At 46.5% G+C, this 17,208-nt stretch overlaps 1 protein-coding gene across 1 annotated transcript in view; it reads right to left on the reverse strand.

Moving 5' to 3' along the window:
• Positions 1 to 443: 443 nt before the first annotated feature.
• TBX1 (T-box transcription factor 1) overlaps positions 444 to 17,208 on the reverse strand; it is a 36,524-nt gene continuing 19,759 nt past the window's right edge. Inside the window, exons 4-7 of the mRNA XM_063143752.1 lie at positions 15,357 to 15,512; positions 6,309 to 6,376; positions 5,595 to 5,695; positions 444 to 1,189 (exon numbers count right to left, since the gene is read on the reverse strand). Of these exons, the coding sequence (XP_062999822.1) occupies positions 744 to 1,189; positions 5,595 to 5,695; positions 6,309 to 6,376; positions 15,357 to 15,512 (771 nt within the window). The 3' untranslated portion in view covers positions 444 to 743. The remainder of the gene's footprint in view (positions 1,190 to 5,594; positions 5,696 to 6,308; positions 6,377 to 15,356; positions 15,513 to 17,208) is intronic.

The raw sequence follows: 17,208 nt of genomic DNA on the forward strand, positions 1-17,208 counted from the left end.
GCCCAGCCATGCCTACCCTTCACGCCCCCTGTGGTCTGCCCCCTCCCTGTTATAGAGACTGGTGCACTTACACCACTGCAGACTGCCTTACACTGGCTTTGGGCAAAAATCAACTAGACTGCTTCTATCCTTGTGTTTTTTTTAGCTTCGCAGCTCCATCGCCAGGATCATCTGAGCTGCCTTTTTCATGGCAGTGCTATAGAGGAGCATTCATCAAGCATTCATTTGGACAGATAAAGAACTGCAGAAACGCTGGGTTAGGATGATGACAGCAGCAAGGGAATAACACAACATATGGCTTCATTTATAAAGCAAAGAAAAAGTGCAGCTGCCAATCACCGGTGGCGGGGAGGGTTGAAGAGAAGAGAAGGATGCCCTTCAAAGACGGTGGCAGGTGGTGCAAAAGACTCCGGGGGGGGGAGCCCCACCTCCATCCATCCATCCATCCATCCATCACCCATGCTGGGTCTGCCAAAGAAAGCGGGCCGATCATTTCATCCTCTGGGACAAGGAAGGAAATCAAGTCTTGAACAATGACTCTGATGGTACGTGGAGGGGGAGGTGCAGAGGAGAAGACCTGAGCTGGAGATGAAGGCCCCCCTCACAGAAACAAGGATGTTTGGGGGTGGGGTGGGGCGAGTTCTCTCAACAAGATAGTGCTCTCCAAAAAAGTATGCTACTGAGCAATTCCAAACCATGCAGAAAGCCAGTCATAGCTAGAGGACCTTTTGTCCTGGAGATGGTTATCTTGGTCCATAGTCGTAGTTGCTAGGAGCTCCTGCTGTGGAATACATGTTGGCTGCTGCGGCGGCAGCCGCGGCGGCAGCAGCGGCAGCTGGATTCATGTGGTGGTGGTGGTGATGGTGGTAACTGTGTCCTCGGATGCTGGGCAAAGGGTAGGGCGCCGGCCTGCTTTTTGCTCCCAGGTAATGGTCGTAGGCCGAAACCGGATGCTTGTACGGGTGGTGATGGAGGGGCTCCGAAGCAGAAGGTTCCAGCCGCAGTTCGTGATGTGGGGGGCTGGGCCGGCTCCCGGCTGGACTGGAGAGTGGAACCAAGCCCCCTCCGCCGGGCACGGGGAGCGCAGGGCTCAGCACCCTCGACATGAGCTGCTGGTGAGCAGGGTCGGCGTGGAGGGGCGTCCCGCCGGCTGCTTCCCGCTCATACTCCCGCCGGCTCTCCACGACGTCTGCAACACAGGGCAAAGGAGAAGGAGGGCATGAGAATCAGGCCACAGGGCAGCTCCAGAGCTCCGGGATCTGGAGAGGGAACCAGCCACTGCCAAATACCAGGGAGCTCAATGCTATATTTTGGCTTTGGCCTCCATGGGGCCACCAACGTACTCCACCAGTGCAGGCTCTAGGTTTTTGGCACACCTTCCATAGGCCCCTTGCCTCAATGAATCTACCTTTTCATCACCATAGTCACCGGCTGCTATTGCTCCTCCTCCACTATCTCATCCTTGCTGTCACTTGCTTGTTTGACAGGCAGAAGACATCTGTTCCTGTTCCTCCTCCTCCTCCTCCTCCTCCTCCCCATCGCCATCATCTGGGCCAGAGCAACGGGTAGGCAAACAAGCAGGTTGCAAAGGTGAAGAGGAGGAGAAACTCCAGGGTTCTCTTTTCAGCACTCCCCTGTTGAGGAGTGGGCCTTCACCAGCCAATACCGATCAATTCATCCCTGGCCAGTAAGGCAGAGATTACCAATTTTGCCCCTCTCATCAGGAAAATTAAAAACAACAACGGTTCCTTGATAATTTGGCTTCTATGCTCCTTTAGAACATGGGTGGGTAGACCTCTTTCTACCACCCAGCTAACGTCTTTAGAAATCTCCTGAAATTTGCACATATTTCCTCCGTAGACTAAAGCTGGGCTGATTCAGTCGACTAAGAAAATTTGCGCAAATCGGACTGGGCAGCAGGAACCAGACGCATGCGAGCGCACGTTCGGAAATTTTTCAATGGGGAGCGGTATATAAATATTCTAAATAAATAATAATAAATAATGTGAAGATTTTGGGGGGCAGCCACATGCTCACGCTTTACATTCAGGGCTTCAAACAGGGCATGATGGCCTGTTCTCTGAGCAAAAACGAAGTTCTCATTCTAGGGCTTTCTTAGGATACACACTATCACCAACATCAGAAATCTACAAGGGGGCAGGAGGAGAGAAATACGTGGCTCTTTGATTTAACTGTGAGAAGACGTCTTCAGCTATTTTGCACGGTGGGGGATTCTGAACCAAGCAATGCAGTTATTACACTGGACAAACGAAGCGGGTTGTTCCAATCTTCCTTTCTTAGCTCATTGTGAAGCTTAGACATACCTTCAGTGCACACACACCTATCGAGACTGCTCAGTTCAATGCCACCATGTTTTTAAAGAAAAACATAACAAAAGGGGACCCTCTTTTTGTTGCTTCTTGGAGCAACGATCTTATGTTAACAGAGACAAGAAGAGGAATGCCAGGAATAGCAGCTTTTTTTTCTGCTTTCTTTTCTTTTTTTCCAGCGAAGTGTTTAACGTTGTGTTCAGCAGAAATCTGTGCTCCTGGGACAAGACATTCTGACTGTGATAAATAGAGCTGAGTTGAGTGACAAGTTTGCACACGCTTGAAATTTTTGCAATTGTATAACACTAAACAAATAGAGACTTCTCTTTATTTTAATAGGCCTGGAGTGTGCTGGGGGAAAGGGCCCCCAGGTTTCTCAGTGCAACTGTTTACTCTGTGTAATGGAAAGAGAATCAATGAAAGGATTCCTAATGGAGTTCTGCAGAAGGTTAAATGCAACTACTGAATATTGTGTTTTTGTTGACGTGGTTGTAAAGAACACGGTTGACTCTTTTTCTTTCTTTTTTTTAAGAAAAGAAGACTAGGCAAAACTTTTTACTTGTTTGAATGCTGGCAATGAATGGGGGAAAGAGCTTTGGACCAGGGAAACTCCGAAAACAAAAAGTTAGTTTCAACGTTATCTTAACTGGAAGCGTAAATATTTGGCGATAAAACGAGGATTTGAAGCAAATCTCTCGTATGGGATATTTTCTTCACTTAAATGTATGTTTGACATTCTAATCCTATATGAAGGCTTCGAAATTCAAGTCTATGTGCGTTTGAATATAAATGTCAATATTACAGCAAGGATAGAGGCTAGTAAGTACTGTAAAGGTAATCCTTTCCCGTCATTCATTCAAGAACCGGTGTGCAAGCGTCTGGGAATGAGTGGCAGTGGAAAAATTGAGACATCACTCGAGACTTTCAAAAAGAAACACATAAATATTCATCATTTATATATTTTATGCTGCACATGATGAAGTGGATTCTAGTCCAAGGAAGTTTATGCCGTAATGAATTTGTCAGTCTTCAAGGCTCCCCTAGACCAGGGGCCTTGAAGCTCTTTCAGTCGGAGGGCTGAATTCCTCTTGGAAGAAGCTCTTCAGCTAGACTCCAGTGGTGGGCAGGGCCAAAGGAAAAGGGGTGTGGCCAAAGGCAAAGTGAGTAGGACCATTATACAAACAAAAAAACAAAAAAACAGTGTATTTTATCTTAAAACTCTTACTACAAATAATTAAGCCTTTAGATGGGCAAAGGTTCTACATGGATCTCTGACCTGATTATAGTCCACTTGGAGAAGAGCCTTCAGTGTGGTGGCCCCCTATCTATGGAACTCTCTGCCCCTGAAGGTCAGGCCACAAGAGGTAGTGATGGCCACCAATTTGGATAGCTTTAAAAGAGGGGTGGATACATTCCTAGTCCTGGTGGCTATGTGCTACCTCCAATATCCGAGGCAATAAGCCTATATACACTAGTTGCTTAGTCTCCCCCAGGGCCAAAATGAAACAATTACCATACAGGTCGCCAAGTTTTTGAACCTGGCCATCCTTACTAGACAACAAATGGTTGTTTGAATATATTCAGCTCAAGACCTAATGTTAATTTATGTATCCTTCTCTTGATCCTGCTCCCTTCCACTCTTGATCCCTATGCACTACTTCCATGTATGTTTTAATGGTATGTTTTCTGTAATTAATTCAATGTATTGATTCCCTATTGAAACTATTTGTATTTTTTCTTTCTGGTCAATAGACTGCAAATAAAGATGGTGATGATACACCAGTTGCTGGGGAACAGAGGCTGAGAGGGTGCTGTTGCGCCCGTGTCCTGCTCGTGGGTTCCTGTTTCACAGCTGGTCAGCCACTGTGTGAACCGAATGCTGGATTCAATGGACCCTTGGTCAGATCCACCAGGGTTCTTCTCATGTCTACCCTGACTGACAGGGACCTGTTCCTATCGCCTGCTCCCTGGTGTTTTGGTGTCTTCAGTGTGGTGGCCTCCTTTCTACGGAACTCTATGCCCCCGGAGGTCAGGCATGGAATTCACTTCCACAAGAGGTAATGATGGCCACCAATTTGGATGGCTTTAAAAGGGCCTTAGACAAATTCATGGAAGAGAAAGGTCTCAATGGCTACTAGTCTTGGTGAATGCTGCTTTCACTACAGGTAACCTAGAACCCAGTATGCCAGTGGAGCAATGGGACCCATTGGCGATGCTGGCTTAAGGATTGTGGGAGTTGTAGTCCAACACATCTGGAGGGCACCAAGTTGGGGAAGGATGTTTCTATGTGCACTACCCATTACTGGATTGTAGTTTCTTATTCCTCCAGAGCAGAGGAATTTTGTACACCCAACACAGAAGATTTACTTGTGGGAACCTGTTTCCCCAGCCAGGTGGAGGGCACTGGGTTGAGGAACAGCCTGCTAGTCCCACTTGCTTAAATGGGACAAACGGCCTATTATACAGTTTGCTGTCCCAGCAAGTAAGCGCTTGGGATGGCTTTATAACCATCGGCATTAACAGAGAATTCCCAGAAGCACAACCAGATCATCCGACGGGAGCAAAATAAAGAAGACGACGTGGCTTCCCAACTCCAAAGCGCTGCGATGGTCTCTTTGTGAGCAAGATGTTTTTCTTGTAAGTCTATAAACCAGACTGGCAAACATCCAAGCACTGTGTCTCAACTAGTTAGTGGCTCTGGATGTTAATCACAGTTAATTTTCAGTTCCTATGCGTCACGCCGCTGAGAGCCAAGCGCACACTTAAAGTGTTGGGTGTGCAGGTTGGAATCCTTAATGCAGGGCTGTCCCTTATTCTAAAGGCTCTCCCATATTACAGCAAAAAGTAAGGGAGTTTTTTGGGGGGTATGGGGGGGGTGAAGGCAAAAGGGGTGTAGCTTAAGGGGGCAGGGACAAAATACCAGCATATTTTAGCTTCAAGCTATTACTGCCAGTAATGCCTTAAGAGAGCTATTTTGACATTTTAGAACGGAGTGGCCAAGAAACTGCAAATGATTGGTGGTTTTGAGAAGGCTGTGGTGCCAGGGGAAGGGGGCACAGCTATTTGGGGAAACCAAAAGGTCAGACTGGGATCCTGGGCCCCTGTTGTAAATAAATGCAAATACGATGAAATGGCAAGAAGCCTCCAGTGACCTTCGTGCAAAGGCAAACAAAGCCAGGTGAGCTTGGAACAGCTGGCCACTTGGAGAAGCAGAGGGGTAAACATTGGCAATATCTTTCCCACCTCTGTGTTGGAAGAACTCACCTTTCTCAGTCCCATTCTGATGCACCGGGGAAGACACCGGATTTCTGGATCTGGCGAAAGCACTCATGAGAGGCAAAGCCCCAGGTCGGTGATTCCTGGGCCTAATGTGGGGAAAACAGAAGAATGTAGTTGCATTGCGTCATAAGAATGTAGTCGCACTGCATCATAAGAATGTAGTTGCACTGCATCGCAAGAATGTTGCATTGCATCATAAGAACGTAGTTGCACTGCATCATAAGAACATAGTTGTACTGCATCATAAGAATGTAGTTGCACTCCATCATAAATATGGCTGACTACACTTTTAAAAGGTGTATAGGGTTCTAAATCAGAAGATAGGTTTCCAGATGTTTGGGGCTTCAACTACCAGCATTCCTGACCATTAGCCATGCTGGAAGGCTGGAGTTGAGATGTTGCATGTTTTGTCCCATGGGGCAAAGGACAGCGTTGGGGTGGGGTGATGGGGAGTTGGGGGGAAATGGAAAGGCAAGTGGCCATCTATGAAAACAGGGTGAGACCACAGGATGCCTGGATTTGGCCCCAAAGCGTAACATTTTGCACCCTTGCTCTGGATGCTAGAATCAAATAGATTCTTCTGCAATGTTCAGATAGGGCTGGAACTGCTCAATACACAAGAGATCAGCTGCAAGCCAAGCCTATGATAAACCAGGGACTTGGCAGAGGAAGGGAAGGAAGAACCAAAAGCGCCCTTACCAGTCTTCTGGGTCGCAGTCTCGGAACCCTTTCGCGAAGGGGTTGCTGGCAATCTTTAGCTGGGTTATCTGCAGAGAGAGATTTGGGACGGGATCAGCTTTAGAGCCATTGGGTCCTCAAGAAGGTATGGCCGCTCTGTTTCATCCTGTATCAATATCTTTCATAGCATCGCAAATAAGTTATACAACACACATATTCATCTGCCTTGTATGGAACCAGACCATTGCGTTGGTATTATTTACTGTGGCGGTGGTTCTCCAACAGTGGTGCAGTGGATCCAGGGCTCACAGGGACACAGCCCCAACACTTTTTTATTAGCAGGGATGGTGACATCATCTACCACCCCCCTAAGACTCCCCTGTTCCATCGGAGCTCAGCTGCAATCTTCACAGTAGCTGAGGAAGGAGGAAATGGATTTTCCCACCCACCATATATAGTCCCCTCTTCTGATGCAAAGTCCTTTGGGGTGGCTTGGCCTTGAATGGGCAATGAAGACCCATCCATTTCACAAAAGACCTACTCCTGGTGGACGAAAGCTGCTGGAAGTGGATTAACACAACAATCAAAACGGCACACAGCGCAGCTGCAAGGAAAAATAATTGGAGGAAGGGGGCTTTCGAGGAGAGAATTGGTGGGCTTGGAAATAGTTAATCCCCCCCTTTAAACTAGTCTGCCCTCCTTTGCAATCATTTTGGCCCCTACATTGATATTAACTGGCAGATACATGTTTATGAAACACACCTTTGCTGGCATAGATGTGTAGCTTTGGAAACAAAGAGAATTTGAACAAAAACCAAGTCCAATACTCCTATCACAGGGAGGGGGAAAAGTGCAGCCCTCTAGAGGGTAGCGGACTGCAATTCCCACTATCTCTAGCCAATGGTGATGGATGATTGGAGTTGTAGTCCAACAACATCTGGGTGGCCACACATTGCCCTATCACTCTGCTCTATGAGCGGCACCACACAGGCTTATAAGCAGCTTGTGCATCCTTCTTCTTCAACCCAGCGCCCTCCAGATGTGTTGGATTACAGATCCCATCACCCCTGGTCATTGGTCCCATTGGCTGTGGAAGATGGGAGATGTAGTCTGACCCATCTGGTGGGTGCTGGGTTAGAGAGGACTGAGCTAATGTAGAGTGAGATGCATTCATGGTCCAAGCTCAGTAGTGTCTGTCAACCCTGGCAGAATGACTCAAAGTATGTGGGAATCAAGCAGGCAGAAGCATATATGTCAGTATGGCTTCTACGCTGAGCTACAAATCCCCCCTTACAGGCATGGGTAGACAACAAACTGAAAACCATCATCCTATATCAAGGGTCCCCAAAATGGCAGCTGTGGGCACCTCCGATGGAGTCCACAATGCTATTCACTCCCTGGTCCTTCAAAAATATTTTTTTAATAAAACAATTGTGGGGGAAAACATTAGGGCATCAGGTTCTCCTTCCTGTTCCTGAACCTGTTGCTAATCAGCTGATCAGCGGGCAGAAAGAGAAAGCAAGGCAAAAGGGTAGAAGGGAGAGAAAGAGTGAGGTAAAGAGGTGGAGGGAGAGAAACAACGAGGCTAGATGCTGGGAGTGGTGAGAAGCAGTGGGAGAGAAAGGGCAAGATTGGGGTAGGGATGTACTGATGGTGTAAAATCTGCTTTGTCTGTGTTCCATGGCTGGTCAGGTGCCTTTTGTTTCATTGTCTGCCCATCCATGGAATCAGTGGGTTTTTTGTGTGTTTTTGGTTTCCAAATTTATGCAAAGTCACATTTGTGCGAATTCCGCAATCATTCCGCCCCAAATGCGCATTTCCCACACTTTAGCATGTTGGGGAAATGCACATTCTTGAACAGGGGTTTGCATATTTTTCTACAATGAAATTTGAACGGAATTCCCAGAGGAATTTTCACTTCATACTACGACATTTCATCGCAGGGCCCGGTTCATTCGATCTAGGAATTGCAGTTTTGTGGTGATGGGGTGTGTGTGTGTGTTTTAGAAAATTCATTCAAAGCAACCATTCCAGGGGCTTCTCCCAGGGAACCATTTTGGTTTCCTGAAGCTCTGTTCTGGGACCGACCTAGCCTAAAGCGTTGCCTGGCTCCCCTTCTAACGGGGTTTCACGCCAAGCGCTCTTTGTGGCCCTGGGCCTGAGGCCATTCTAAAGACTGCTATCACAGCGCTTGTCATTTTTTGCCTTGGAATCCAACCATGCCTTCTCCCTCTCTTGCTCTCCAATGCAAAATCGTACCCTGTGTCAACTAATTCGAGGCAACAGAGGCCACCAGTGAGGGAGGAAGCAGCAGCCAGGCACCTCTCCATCGTGCCTGGGTCCAGCTCCAGCTGAGAGCCCCCTCCCTTCTGCTACCAAGTGTCTCTGCAGAGGCCACCAGTGAGGGAGGAAGCAGCAGCCAGGCACCTCTCCATCCTTCCTGGGTCCAGCTCCTGCTGAGAGCCCCCTCCCTCCTGCTACCAACTGTCTCTGCAGAGGCCACCAGTGAGGGAGGAAGCAGCAGCCAGGCACCTCTCCATCATGCCTGGGTCCAGCTCCAGCTGAGAGCCCCCTCCCTCCTGCTGCCAACTGTCTCTGCAGAGGCCACCAGTGAGGGAGGAAGCAGCAGCCAGGCACCTCTCCATCATGCCTGGGTCCAGCTCCAGCTGAGAGCCCCCTCCCTCCTGCTGCCAACTGTCAACTAACTGCTGAACTTTGCAACTAAGATTGTAGTGCCTGAATTTGCTTTCCTTTTCCCCCTCCTCCTCCTCCTCCCTCCCAATCCTCTTTCCTTTTGTGTCATGTCTTTTAGATTGTAAGCCTGTGGGCAGGGGCTGTCAAGAAATACTTTTGTAAGCCGCCGTGAGAGCCTTTTTTTGGCTGAATGGCGGCATAAAAATGCTTAAATAAATAAATAAACAGGAGAGAAGCAGCCTTCCCCACCAAGCCTCACTCGGTCTGAACCCCAAATACATTTGCAAGAAGATATCACTTTATATGCCTCCCCGTCCCCAACCATCCACTACCAAGCAGCTCCCCCCCCCGCCCATCACATCACATCACCACAAGGCGACCCATGCATTTAGTTCATTCACCAGGGCATTTCTCTTTTCCTCCCCCCACCTCTATATTTAAGCAAATCCACGGATAAAGTATGTGATTGTGAGTTTCCGGAATGGGTTGAAAAACAAACTTTAAGCCCCGTCAGTGACAGTTCCAGCCTTAGAGGTCAAAGTGATAGAAAGCAGAAGAGAGGGAGCAGCTGTCCTGAACCATCAGATGAATGCCAGTCCGGGAGGAGGGCCTAAGCGCCTCTTAAAGGCGCAGCATTCGGCTCACATGAAGGTTATTTTCAGATGCTGTCCAAAGACCAATTGCAATTTCTCTTTCCCCCACCCCGCCCCTGCACTTCTTGCTGGTTATTTAGTTATTTTTATTTTAAATGAAGAACGTTACAGGGATATAGAAAACCACTGTCAACATTTTTCTTGATTAGCAGCATAACCTATTATTATGATTATTATGATTATTACCGTATTTCTTCGATTCTAAGACACACTTTTTTCCCTAAATAAACAGCTCTAAAAATGGACTGCGTCTTAGAATCGATGGCATCTTAGAATCGAAGCAATACGGTAAGAGGAATAGAGGAAGCTCCTGCAGCAGCCTCGAGCCATGCGAGTGAGGAGGAGCTGGGAGGGTAAGCGCCTGGTTTTTTGTTAGTCAAATTTATTCGTAAGTCCCATCGATTTCCATGGGACTTACTCACTTGTCGTCGTCCCCTGGTGCACAGACAAGTAAAGAGCGGGACTGGAGAGTTAAGCGTTTTAGCTCCTTAATCGCGTCTTCTCCTCTCTCTCCCCGCCCGAAAATATTGTTTACTCTTTGTTTCAACGCCCCCCCTTCTTCCCGCACAAACGGCGGTTTCTTCTCTCACAGAGGGAAAAAAGAAAAGGACACAACCATTAGAAGAAAGCGCGGAGGGAGGGGGGGAGGTTGACTGGGCGGTGAGGGAAGTATTTCTTCGATTCTAAGATGCCCTTTTTTCCCAAATAAACTTCTCTAAAAACGGGGTGCGTCTTAGAATCGATGGCGTCTTAGAATCGAAGGTATTAGTAGTAGTAGTAGTAGTAGTAGTAGTAGTATCCCGCCTTTTGCCCAATACTGGGCCTCAATGGCATCTGAGAATCTTTTAAGAAACAACTACAGGCAATGCAGGCTTGAAAATGTAGGAAAGGCACTGCATTTGCAAATGAAAGGTTGGATCCAGATTCATGCTGGATCAACTGCACTCATAGAAGCAGATCACAAGAGAGCCTGTTGGCTGAATGGAGTGAGCTGTGATGTGTATCGAAGCAGGGAGGGACCCCAAAAGTCAGGAGGGAGGACCATCTGTGAGCAGCCGCCTTCCTCTAATGGAAAGCAGATCCTGGATCCAACCTACTATTTATGGCTTCTGTGATCCTATACATTTCTATTCTGAAGAAAGCCCCATTGGGTCTACATGCTTCCTCAGTGTGTTCAGTGGTGTTTACTCCCTGGTAAGTGTGCATTAAGGGTCCTTTCTACACCTAAGGGTTATCCCAGGAAAATGGAGGGATCGTCTCTGCCTGGTCCCAGGATCCCGTGTGGCATTTGGGTGCACAGGAACGATCCCAGGATGATCCCGGGACATAGGGCTGGTGTAGACATGCCCAAGGTTGCAGCCTATAGGCTAACACTTCAGCGTAATTTCTCTTTGGAACACATTGCTAATGTATTTACTAGCAAGAGAGATGTTCCTGGACTTGGTTGCTGCTATGCTGATGTAACCCTGTGTTTTGTGATGTAACAGAGCCTTGATGCTCTCCCTGCAAAATGGAGAGATTCTACGTCCAACTACCTTGAGACTGCTCTACTCACCATGATTTTTTTCTGTAGGGAAATCACTCTCCTATAGGAAGATAGGTGAAGCTTGCATTTCCTAACTATAAATAGCATGGGCAGGTAATTCATGCATTGTTGAGCTGGGGGAAATCATTTGAAAGGCATTGTCTGGTTCGAGATGCATTTGCAATTCCTGTAAAGGTGCCGGTTAGCTAACTATAGACAAAAAACATAGCGCTTTCAGATTTAAGATGACTGAGTGTATAGAGCACATCAATATTTATTTGGACAAGGAAGTGATTGTTAAAAGGTCTCTCACACCCAGAGAGACAGACACACCCAGAGACACAGACGTGGCACTCCAGCGCACACTTCAGAAATGTAATCCACATTTTATGCTCTCCCGTTAAAGCAGAGTAAGTCAAGATAAACTAGACTGGAGTCCCCCAAACTGATCTTTCATGCAAAATCCCAAGGGGCAATGAAGCTAACTCCAAGCAAGAGGGGGTTTTTTTTCTGTCTGACTAGTTTTTGTGAACTGCATTGTCTTGAGGGTGTGTTCCCTGCAGTTACCAAGAGACTCAGTTTTACAAAAGACGTGATGTCTCACTGACTGTCAGGAAATGTTTGTGGGAGTGAAAGAAAGACACAGAGAGAAAGAAAGCAAGAAAGAAAGGAAGGAAGGAAGGAAAATGGCAGAATATAGAGCTCTTGCCAGCTTCTTTTGAAGGAATAATACAGCAAGGTCTCCCAGGGTGATCAAATTCCTTCAGAAACCAAGCAACGGGTTTAGCAGATGAACTTCTGTAGGAGGAGGACAGTTCCCCAGACAGTCTACAGAACTTGCCCCGAGACTCAAAAGCTGAACGCAAATTATTCAGCTGGCTGAATTGTCGCCCATGCAGAAAGGGACAGCTGAAGTAGAAAGCCGTAAGAGCTAAGTTGGATCAGATCAACGGTCCATCTAGTCTAGCAACCCAGGCGCACAGTGGCTGAGCAGTGGTCAACAGGAAACCCACAAGCAGGACTTGAGTGCAACCAGCACTCCCCACCCATATTCCCCAGCAACTGGTGTACATAGACACACTGCCTCTGACAGTGGAGGTTGCATAGAGCCACCAAGACTAGTAGCCGTGCAGATGAATCACACAGTCCATCTCATTCATAACGGGCTCAAGTTACAGGAAGCCAGATTCCGGCTGGACATCAGGAAAACCTTCCTGACTGTTAGAGCAGTACGACAACAGAACCAGTGACCTAAGGAGGTTGTGGGCTCTCCCACACTAGAGGCCTTCAAGAGGCAGCTGGACAACCATCTGTCAGGGATGCTTTAGGGTGGATTCCTGCATTGAGCAGGGGGTTGGACTCGATGGCCTTATAGGCCCCCTTCCAACTCTACTATTCTATGATTCTATCCTTCGCTCCTCACTGATTTTAGTAGCTCGAGCCGTGGGCTCATCCACATGACATTTCCAAACCTGTTCTACTATCACGGCCTCCCTCGCCTCAAAGGATGCTGGAAATTACAGGGTTGTGATGGTACTGAGAGTTCTCTGCTAGTATTCAACGGGGATGAATTCAGTGGCCCTCGAACAGTTATTGGACTCCAATTCCCAAGCCAGCATAGACACTGCTGAGGGATCATGGGAGTTGGGAGTCTAACAACATCTGGAGGGCAACACGTTTCCCACCTCTGCCCTAGAAAAACTTAATCAGGAGGAAGTCCCATAGATTGTATGCCATGGAAACACCTTCTAAGCAAGCATGCTGGGTACAGTGTCGTTAACTGGTTTGGGATATGGGCACTGAATGGCTGATCTTATTAAAACCATTGCTAAGCTGAAAGGTGCATTTCTATTTAAATAAATTCAACAATTCAAAATTGCCATATTTTCTCAAGACCGGCATTCAAAGCCATTGGAGTTTCTAGGGGACCTGACACATATATAAACATAGATAGTTTCGCCACTAGAATATTTTAGATTTGGCCTTTTTGGTGTTAGTTTGGTTTGAGATCAAGAGGAAAATGGTTTAGTTCTACTTTGATGCCCACTCCTGCGTTGCAGTTACGTATTTTCATTGCCACAGTTTAATGAGAATCACTACAACGGGATCTATGTCAAAACTACGATTGCCCCCTTTGCTAGATTTGGGGCAGGGGGCGGAATGCACCTTTTGCTTTTTATCCAAGAGGCGTATATTTGTTGTGGTGTTAAACAGAGAAAAGAAGCTATCTGCACCTTAAATTAAAAGATAGCATAGGATAAGGGCTAAAAGCAGTAATTTGTCAGACGCATGAACCACCTTTAACCCATATCTGCAACAGACCCAGCATAATGTGTCTCCCTTTCTTGCGTCTGTCTTTCCTAAGGAACATCTACCCTGCAGAACATTTGGTTTAACAGTCATTTCTTCTCCCTAGGGAACCCTGGAAATGGTAGTTTTGTGGTTGTAGTGGTGGAAGTAGAGCTATCTTACAAAATCCTTAACATCTGCACCAAATTAATCCCTGTTGTTGTTATTGGAAAGTCACGGCCAAATAGTTTGGAACTGGTATAAATTTGTAGAGCCAGTGCGGTGTAGTGGTTAGAGTGCTGGACTGGGATTCGGGAGATCCGGGTTCTAGTCCCCACTCGGCCGTGAAGCTCACTGGGTGACTTTGGGCCTGGTAATGACTCTCAGCCTACCTCACAGGGTTGTTGTTGTGAGGATAAAATGGAGAGGAGGAGGTCCGGGTAAGCTGCCTTGCAAGAAGAAAAAAGTGGGATTGTTAGAGCAGTGCGACGGTGACTGTTAGAGCAGTGCGACGGTGAAATCAGCTACCTAGGGAGGTTGTGGGCTCTCCCACACTAGAGGCCTTCAAGAGGCAGCTGGACAAACATCTGTCGGGGATGCTTTAGGGTGGATTCCTGCATTGAGCAGGGGGTTGGACTCGATGGCCTTGTAGGCTCCTTCCAACTCTGCTATTCTATGATTCTATGATTCTATTGTTGTTATTAGGATAAATAATTACAAATCTAGTGTGTGGTAACATTATTGCAACCCAATTTTGGGGCAGGCTTCACCACACTTGTCCGCCCCAACTCACTGCCTGGAGACTTATTTATTTATTTATTATTCATTATTGCATTTATATTCTGCCTTTTTTCCTCCAAGGAACGCAAGGCGGCGTACATAATCCTCCTCCTCCTCTCCATTTTATCCTCACAACAACCACCCTGTGAGGTGGGTTGGGCTGAGAGTGTGTGACTGGCCCAAAGTCACCCAGTGGGTTTCCATGGCTGAGTGGGGACTAGAACCCGGATCTCCGAACTCCCAGTCCAACACTTTAGCCACTGCACAACACTGGCTCTCTAATGTCAGCGGTGCCACCAGGGTAGGACTTTTAGGGCAGACGTCGGGGGCTCCACGCAGCAGAATGACCAGGAGGGTCCCCGGGTGCTGCGGAGTTGGTTTACCACTCTTTGATCTAAGTGAAGTATACGCATAGCCATCTAAAGAGGCAGGGAGTACGTCACACAAGTAAGCTCAGAGCCAGCCCTCAGGCTAGAACCAAAGCCTCTGCCGGCCAAATCTGGCCAGCGGACCAGCAGCTCTCCATCAATGCTGTGTACATAATCCTATCACATTACATTTTTATGAAGCTTTAATGAGGGCTGTAGTCTGTAGCTGCCTGCCTTCGACAAAGAACGCCATTCTCAAAACGCATGGAGGCATACTAAGGAACCAGAGTGTCTGTGCAAATAAATAATATAATTTTCTTTAGTGCCTTTTGAGGTTTGCCTCCTTGGGGTGCTTTTGTGTGGGGGAGTGGAGCGGATAGAGGAACGAACCCAATCTATGCAACGCAGTTTATTCAGTTCCATATGACTTGGTGAAACTGGAATCTGTAAACTATTTTAAGATCCCGCATTTGCATCCAAACCAGTTTAATCCCCTCCGTCAAGTCTTGTCACATCTGAACTGATTTAAAAGGGGAACGTATCACCTTTAAACACTTTATGGATCATTGTTTTGTTTTGGGGGGGTTGGATTGGCATCAACTGATTGACTGCTCTGAACAACGTCTCCCTCCACTGTCTTCCTTTTTCCGGCTCTCCATCCATCATGCTGCTGGAATTGCAAGCAGCTTTTTTTTTTTCGGTTGTTGATAAATGAAGTACTGGAAGGTTTGTGTCTCATTAATGAGCTCCAGATACTCACTCGATGGTTCTGGTAAGCGGTCACTGCCGTGAAGCGGGTCTCCTCAAAGACAAAGGTCTTAAAGTTCTCCTCCGCGTACTTCTCGCTGTCTTTCCGCGGATCCACGTAGACCACGTGGAATCGAGGCTGATATCTGTGCATGGAGTTCAAAATGATCTGAATGATAAAACGAGCAAGGGAGATCATATAACTGATTCATTCTTCTGTTGTAAGACAGCACCGCCGAGAGAGGTTTAGAGGTTAACAACACAAACAATTTGGATGTTGTTGTTTTTTAAAAAAAGTATTATTATTTTCTAGCAAAACTGCACCAGAAGTCTGATGAATGATCTACTACAAAGGGAAGTGGCAAGGATGAATGAGAATGAGGTATAGATTGAAAAGAAACTTGAACAAAAATAGAAAATATAAGCATTAAGTGTCATAATATTTTAAGAGTCACCAATCTTGGGGAGACTCATGTATCTCTCCCCAACCTAAATTCGGCCAACAAGCAAATATGTTTTTATTCAAGCAGGTCTTTCGCATGGTCTGTTGCTGAAAGTTTTTTTTTTAATTGGTTGGTGCTGGGGGGTGGGGTGTTAAATGGTGCAGGGGAATTGCTAGGTACCCAAAGATATGGGTGCAGCCTCAGAGTCAAATTGTTGCATAAAATTTTCATATGCTATTTAAATATATATCTGCAAAGTTAGAATAACTAGAATTTAAGTTTCGTAAAGGCAAGCCAACTAATTCAAATCACCCCAAATTCTTTCATTTACATACCACCTTAGAACACCCCAAAACAGTTCTTCAAATCGCTTCAATTACCCTTCAATAACTCCCATATCACTCCTAAATAAATGTATTTCTCCAATTAATATCTTGCCCAATAACTCTGAAAAACAATTCCCCCCAAATTCATTCCCCCCCGTTCCAAATCAGTACTACACAATGCAATGTTGACAGAGATCCTATTTAATAAAAGTGCAGATAGATAACTAACATTAAGAAGGGGTGGATCTGATATTTCACTGTAGTTTGCTCCCTTGCCTTTAACAAAATTATTTTATTTATTTTATCTATTACATAAATATCCCATCTTTCTTCCTCTTGCAAGGAACACAAGGTGGCTTACATGATCCTCCTCTCCATTTTATCCACACGACAACCCTGTGAGGTGAGTTAGGCTGAGAGCCAGTGAATGGACCAAAGTCACCTGGTGAGCTTCATGTCTGAGTGGGGACTAGAACCCGGATCTCCCAAGTCTCAGACCAACACGCTAACCACTACACCATACTGTCATTAGCAGGAAAGGAGAGAGAGGAGAAAAGACCCTGCAGCTTGAGATTTCTGAAAATCGATCCTCTGCTTAAAGGCACAAGGCCAAACTGAGCGGGAAGAATATTTCCCCCAGTCCCTTGGCAACCCCGCCTATAATGCCTAGCCCAGCCAGGCCCAGGAGGTTTGGGGAAAAGATTCAGGGCCAGAGACTAGCAACACCCCTGTTATTGGTACATTTTTAATTGAATTTTGAATGTACTTTTTTTAATTTGGGATGTATGAGAAATTCGTTTCAGTTTATCTTTGATCAGAATTTACCCAGTTCACACCTCGTGGACCAAAAGTAGACTTGGATGCACTCCGCAGTCATAGTATTTACATTTCTGAGCTTTCAATCTGATTCGAGGACCAAAAATGATGCTTCCGTCAGCACGTGTGCATTTTAAAAAATGTGCATGAAAAAAATGCATACTTTTGAAAAAACGCCCACAAATATGCTTTAGTCAGTTGGGGAAGAATGCACACCTTCCAAAAACGTGCACATTTTTAAAAAATACACACAAAAAAAACCCCCTCCAAAGCTCCCAAT

Source organism: Elgaria multicarinata, chromosome 18 (assembly GCF_023053635.1).
Source record: "Elgaria multicarinata webbii isolate HBS135686 ecotype San Diego chromosome 18, rElgMul1.1.pri, whole genome shotgun sequence".
In the NCBI taxonomy this organism is placed as follows: domain Eukaryota; kingdom Metazoa; phylum Chordata; class Lepidosauria; order Squamata; family Anguidae; genus Elgaria; species Elgaria multicarinata.